Source organism: Hypanus sabinus, chromosome 29, assembly GCF_030144855.1.
Source record: "Hypanus sabinus isolate sHypSab1 chromosome 29, sHypSab1.hap1, whole genome shotgun sequence".
NCBI lineage: Eukaryota > Metazoa > Chordata > Chondrichthyes > Myliobatiformes > Dasyatidae > Hypanus > Hypanus sabinus.
In genome coordinates this window covers 31,944,243-31,951,804 of record NC_082734.1, presented here as the reverse complement: position 1 = coordinate 31,951,804, position 7,562 = coordinate 31,944,243, and the positions used below count along the sequence as shown (strand labels likewise).

Here is a 7,562-nt window from a genome sequence, read left to right as displayed (position 1 = left end):
GTTAGTGGAAATCATGTTTAGTAAGTTTCTTACAGTAACATATCTTTCTATTAATCCCATTAGGTTAGTATCTGTCAAGAATGAAACCGCCTATGAACGTTACCAGCAATGACTTCGAACACAATAAAAATTTCTACGTAACCAGCTTATTTTCAGTGCTTAACGAATGAGATTTTATCTCAAAAGTACTTCCTTGGAGTGAATAGCTCTGACCATCTTACTTTCCCATATCAGGATTCTGGTCTCCCTCTCCCCAATTGATGTGCTAACTTAAAACAGTGAAGTTAATTTAAAGAGGTCAATGGATACTGAATCCTCAGGGTGGGACATATTGATCTTGGGGCTATGGGGAAGGTGAGGTTATGGGAAGAGGCAGGAGAGAAGATCTGAGGCCAAGATCAGATCAGCCATGATCTTACTGACTGGTAGAATAGGCCAGGGGGCCGAATTACCTTCTCATGCTGCCATTTCCTATGTAGCTTGGTTAAACTGGCTGAACCATCAAAGGAGGAAGGGTGTTGACAAAAAAATATTTTGGGGGCACTTTATGGACTTAGAAAATGACAAAATCTGAACATTAAATAGATGAAAAGGACCCATTAACCCTACGTTTTTTCTCTCTGTAAACTTATCAATGCAGTCTTGAGCCCCAGTCACATTTTCTGTTGAGCAGATACACCTTTCCAATAATCTAAAATATCATGTAAGTCTTCATCTTTAGCAAACTGGACTTTTTTTCGCAAGGCGTGTCCAGCGGCCATATACACCTCCTCCCGAGGGTGCTTTTTATAGGGACGGAATCTCTCCCAGATCTTGAGAGTGCTTTCCGACGAATATTCCGGGCTGGAAGAATATCCAGAGAACTGGTGTCTGGGAGAGAGCTGGGAGTAGGCAGAGTCCCTTTTGGATCGGGAGAGTGGCTTTAATAACGCGGACCTCTCTCTTATAGTGTCCCCATGTTCTTCGTAGTATAAGGCAGGGAAGGAGTGTCGATGCTCACTGCTGTGGTAGGTTTGCTGTACCTCCAGATGGTGGATCTCTCCCGCTGCCACAGAAGGAAGACGCTTTAAGGAGGTTGGGGCCGGTGCACTCTTCTCGATGTATTTTGACTCTGCCTTGGAGGGAGGTTCGGGAATGTCGAGGCTGAAGACGCGCGCGCTCTTCCCGGAGCCGCTCGAGGAGATGCTGCAACGCTTTCGGGCCGCGTCCGCGCTGCTCTGGCGCTGCAGTGGGTAACCCCCTTCCTTGTAGGTGGGCGAGAGGAAACCAGGCCTCTCCAGCTGGGAGGAGGAGGTGCTGGGTGTGACCTGGCGGTCAATGGACACCTCAGAGTCGGTGCCTATAAAGGCAGCGGAATCCAGCTTCAATGCATCAATACAGTTGTTAATGATCTGATTGACCTTGTCCACTTCTTGTGCAATGGTAGAGATCTCTGCAGTTGACCCTTGCCCATTGTCAGTCTGTTTGATCTCCTCTTCCTTGCGTTCCAAGGTCTCCCCGGTACGGACTTCGATATAGTTGCCCTTGGTGGTCTTGGGGGTCTCATTTATGTCCATTGGTTTAAATTGTCCCTTATCCCCCGACACAGATGGCAGTGAGGACATCCTGGATACGGAAATTGGCTGCTCGTGGAACTTCTGCATCTGGTGTATCATGCTGCCGGTCTCAGACTCGGGTCCGTACCTCATCTCCAAGATGGTTTTCTTAACGTTAATGGACTTCTGCTTCTCCTCTTGGATCCTCCTCTTCCGCAGGCAGTAGTAGACCACGCCCAGCACAATGACCATGCTAAACAAGCACCCCAGGATGGTCATGATGTAATGGGTGGTGGTGGAAGAATTGGAGGGCTGGTTTATCATCCTCCCTCTGGTCGCAAAGGTCAGGCAGGTGTGGTTGAACCTCTGTGACTTCTGGATGGAAGCCACACAGAAGGTGTAATCAGTCAGGGCCTTCAGCTTCTCCAGCTTAATGTACTCCTTCCTGTTGCGCAGATTGGTGACGTCCGAAACGTAACTGTTATTGTACTGAACGAGGATGTACATTCTGCTGTAGGGAGAAGGGATCTGAACTACCAGGGTGGCTCCAGTGATAGTCACATGGTGCAGTTTGATGGTCGGGCTGTTCGAGGCGTCCAGCGTGAACGTTGTAATCGGCTCTGTTGACGAGAATTCTGCCGGGTTAATCCCCGAAGAGTAGGTTTCAGGGTCTTTGGAAGCCATGGGCGTGGAGAACGGAATGATCTTGACACCATTGCGGCAAGAGGAAGCAAGGAGGGTGATGGCGTTCCGGTGGCTGTTGGGTCTCGGACTGAGGAGAGGGTAGCCGGCGTATTCTGCTGGGCTCTCGCACTGAAGCCGATCGTAGGTCTTGGTGACGTTGTTGAACTCGGCAAGCCAGTTGAGAAAGCCAACCAGCTCGCAGGAGCAGTTGAACGGGTTGCCTGCCAGCTCACACACCATCAGGCCGCTGAGGCTGGTGAACGTGCTACCCTCCAGCTTCGCCAGCCTGTTGGCAGACAGGTCAATGCTGATGAGGTTGGGGCACTCCCAGAAACTGTTGACTGAGATGCTCTCAATCAAGTTGTGCTGGACATACATGTACTCCAGCCTGGTTAGTCCCCGGAACATGTTCTCCGTGAGGTTGGTCAGCTTGTTGTAGCCCAGTTGTAGCACACGCAGGTTAGATTGAACCAAAAACGCCCCGTCTTCGATGTAGCTAATCTCGTTCTTCGTCAGGTTCAAGTCAGTTAGGTTGCCAAAACGGCTGAGGGAGCTGTACAGGAGAACCTTCAGCTTGTTCTCGTTGAGGCGAAGATCCAGTACTGTGCTGTTGATGTGCTGAGGAATGGACTCGTAAGGAGGTTGGTTCTGACTGCAGATGGCCAGCCAAACATAACCTTTCTCTCCCTCAATCAGCCAGCAATCTCCATGTGCATCGCCAATCTGGCTCAGTAGAACAATTGCCACTAACAGCCCAACACGGGCCATTCTTGATAAAACAGCAACTGACGTTTAACACAGTTCTAGTAGTGAGGAGCGGCTACTATTAGTTTTAAATATAACCAACAGCAATGGATCAGTTCCTGTCATATCTGTGTTCATTGCTTTTTACAAATGGAAGCACTTGACAAATAAAAGGTGAATGAAGAAGAAGGAGTCAAGGTTTTTCTTCAACGCTCCGGGGATATTTTCACTTCTTCAAAAGCCCATTCTTTTGAACAATAGTTCACTCTCTGGATCCTCATTCAGAAGCGAGATGCTCCAGGCCATTCAAACGTATCGTGATCAATAAACCCTGCATCAATAAGACAAACAACAAATTACTGACAGGACTTTATCAGAAAAAGGATCACACCTACATTTTGTTTTCAACTGCATGAAATAAATTGACATTTAGACCATAAGATATAGGAGCAGAATTAGGCCATTTGACCCATTGAGTCTGCTCTACCATTCCATCATGGCTGATTTATTATCCTTTGCAACCCCATTCTCCTTTCTCTTTGTAACCTTTGACACCTTCACTAACCAAAACACCATCAACCTCCACTTTAAATACACCCAATGACTTGGCTTCCACAGCCACAGGTGGTAATGGATTCCATAGATTTACCATTCTCTGACTAAAGAAATTCCTTCCTGAAGGGCCAAGTTCAGCTCCTATGTCTTCTGATCTTATGACAGGACATTCCAGGTCCTAGCATTGGATGCTTAAGAAAAATTGCCTCTTTTTATTGTTTTGCCAATCACCTCTATTCTATCCAACACACACCAAGAATACACACGTTTTTGGCACACCCTTGGCCCGAAATGTCATATGGTCTTATGGTGCTCCGCCAATAGGAGCAGTCCTTTATTGCCTCTACCGGATTCCATCAAATACCCTTTTGCTAGTCAGAGCATGTTGCAACCCTCTGAGACCTTTGAGTAGGTGCAGTTTTTTTTAAACATCTGTGACTTTATTGGGCTCTCAGTTACAATCTCATATTTTTCACCTTTTCCTTGGTGCCTCCTGAACTAAACTGGTTTCATGTGGCCGGAGTAATCTCCAATTACTCCAAGGTTATCTTGGCCCAAAACATGCACTGTTTATTCAATTCCACGGACCAGGAGTTTCCAACCTGGGCTCCATGGAACCCCTGCTTAATGGTATTGATCCATGGCATAAAAAAGGACAAGAACTCCTGCCACAGATGGTGTCTGACCTGCTGAGTTCCTCCAGCACTTTGTGTGTGTATCACCAATCCAAGCCTCACCGAGCTTGCACTGTGGACATCACAGCCAAGAAAGCCCAGCAGCTCCCCCACTTCCATAGGAACATAAAGAGACAGGAGCAGAATTCGGTCATTTGACACATATAGTCTGCTCCGCCGTTTCTTCACGGCTGATCCAATTTTCCTCTCAGCTCCAATTTCTACCCTTTGTACCCTATCCCTTCTTGCCCTGACCAATCAAGAATCTATCAGCCTCTGCTTTAAATATGCACAAAGATTCGGCCTCCACAGTTCCACGTGGCAAAGAATTGCACAGATTCACCACTTTCTGTCTAAAGAAATTCCTTCTCATCTCCATTATAAAAGGACACACCTCTATTCTGAGGCTACACCCTCTGGTCTTAGACTCTCCCACCATAGGAAGCATCCTCTCCACATCCACTCTATGAAGATCTTTCACTATTTGATAGGTTTTAATGATGTCACCCCTCATTCTTCTAAATTCTTGTGAAAGCAAGCCCAGAGGCACCAAATGCTCTTCATATGTCAAGCTATTCAATCCTGGGATCATTCTCATGAACCTCCTTCTAAGATAAAGGGCCAAAAACTGCTCACAGTACTCCAAGTGAGGCCTCACCAGTGCTTTATAAAATCCCACCATTACATCCTGCTTTTTATATTCTAGTCCTCTTGAAATGAATACTAACTTACATTTGCCTTCCTCACCATAGACTCAACCTGCAAATTAACCTTTATAATATCTTGCACAAGGATTCCCAAGTCCCTTTGCACCTCAGATTTTTATATTTTCTCTCCATTTAGAAAACAGTCTACTTTTCATTTCTTTTACCAAAGTGCATGACCATACACTTCCCAACACTGTATTCCTTCCACCTGCCATTTCTTTGTCCATTCTCTTAATCTGTCTGTCCTTCTGCAGCTTCTCTACTTCTTCAAACTTCCTGCCTCTTCACCTATATTCATATCATCTGCAAACTTTGCAACAAAGCCATCAATTCCATCATCCAAATCATTGACATGTAAAGTAAAAACAATTGGTCCCAACACAGACTCCTGAGGAACATTACTAGACATGGCAGCCAACTAGAAAAGGCTCTCTTTACTGCCACTCTTTGCCTCCTAGCAATCAGCCACTGCTTTATCCATGCTAGAATCTTTCCTGTAATACACAACATCAATCGATTCTCTTTTGTCTATCCTGCTTGTTATTTCTTCAAAGAATTTGAACAGATTTGTCAGGCAAGAGTTTCCCTTGAGTAAATCATGCTGACTATGGCCTATTTTATCATGTACCTCTAAATACCCTGAAACCACATCCTTAATAATCGACTCCAACATCTTTCCAACCACTGAGGTCAGACTAACTGGCCTATAGTTTCCTTTCTTCTGCCTCGCACCTCACCTGTTCCATTGACAGCACACCACACCTGTTCCATTGACAGCACACCTCACCGGTTCCATTGACAGCACACCACACCTGTTCCATTGACAGCACACCACACCTGTTCCATTGACAGCACACCTCACCTGTTCCATTGACAGCACACCACACCTGTTCCATTGACAGTACACCCCAGCTGTTCCATTGACAGCACACCTCACCTGTTCCATTGACAGCACACCACACCTGTTCCATTGACAGCACACCTCACCTGTTCCATTGACAGCACACCTCACCTCTTCCATTGACAGCACACCACACCTGTTCCATTGATAGTGCACCTCATCTGTTTCATTGACAGCACACCACACCTGTTCCATTGATAGTGCACCTCACTTGTTCCTATTACAGCACACCACACCTGTTCCATTGACAGTACACCTCACCTGTTCCATTGACAGCACACCACATTTGTTCCATTGACAGCACACCTCACCTGTTCCATTGACAGCACACCACACCTGTTCCATTGACAGCACACCTCACCTCTTCCATTGACAGCACACCTCACCTGTTCCATTGACAGCACACCACACCTGTTCCATTGACAGCACATCTCACCTGTTCCATTGACAGCACACCCCAGCTGTTTTATTGACAACACACCTCACTTGTTCCATTGAGAGCACACCTCACCTGTTCCATTGACAGTACACCTCACCTGTTCCATTGACAGCACAACTCACCTGTTCCATTGACAGCACACCTCACCTGTTCCATTGACAGCACACCCCAGCTGTTTTATCGACAGCACACCTCACCTGTTCCATTGACAGCACACCACACCTGTTCCATTGACAGCACACCTCACCTGTTCCATTGACAGCACACCCCAGCTGTTTTATCGACAGCACACCTCACCTGTTCCATTGACAGCACACCACACCTGTTCCATTGACAGCACACCACACCTGTTCCATTGACAGCACACCTCACCTCTTCCATTGACAGCACACCTCACCTGTTCCATTGACAGCACACCTCACCTCTTCCATTGACAGCACAACTCACCTGTTCCATTGACAGCACACCTCACCTGTTCCATTGACAGCACACCCCAGCTGTTTTATCGACAGCACACCTCACCTGTTCCATTGACAGCACACCACACCTGTTCCATTGACAGCACACCACACCTGTTCCATTGACAGCACACCTCACCTCTTCCATTGACAGCACACCTCACCTGTTCCATTGACAGCACACCTCACCTGTTCCATTGACAGCACACCCCAGCTGTTTTATCGACAGCACACCTCACCTGTTCCATTGACAGCACACCACACCTGTTCCATTGACAGCACACCACACCTGTTCCATTGATAGTGCACCTCATCTGTTTCATTGACAGCACACCACACCTGTTCCATTGATAGTGCACCTCACTTGTTCCTATTACAGCACACCACACCTGTTCCATTGACAGTACACCTCACCTGTTCCATTGACAGCACACCACATTTGTTCCATTGACAGCACACCTCACCTGTTCCATTGACAGCACACCACACCTGTTCCATTGACAGCACACCTCACCTCTTCCATTGACAGCACACCTCACCTGTTCCATTGACAGCACACCACACCTGTTCCATTGACAGCACATCTCACCTGTTCCATTGACAGCACACCCCAGCTGTTTTATTGACAACACACCTCACTTGTTCCATTGAGAGCACACCTCACCTGTTCCATTGACAGTACACCTCACCTGTTCCATTGACAGCACAACTCACCTGTTCCATTGACAGCACACCTCACCTGTTCCATTGACAGCACACCCCAGCTGTTTTATCGACAGCACACCTCACCTGTTCCATTGACAGCACACCACACCTGTTCCATTGACAGCACACCTCACCTGTTCCATTGACAGCACACCCCAGC

General features: G+C 47.1%; 1 protein-coding gene across 1 annotated transcript; it reads right to left on the bottom strand.

Moving 5' to 3' along the window:
- Window positions 1-653: 653 nt before the first annotated feature.
- Window positions 654-2,987, bottom strand: elfn2a (extracellular leucine-rich repeat and fibronectin type III domain containing 2a). The gene has a single exon (XM_059953244.1). The coding sequence runs from the start codon at window positions 2,985-2,987 to the stop codon at window positions 654-656; it is 2,334 nt and encodes a 777-aa protein (XP_059809227.1).
- Between the last annotated feature and the right edge of the window lie 4,575 nt (window positions 2,988-7,562).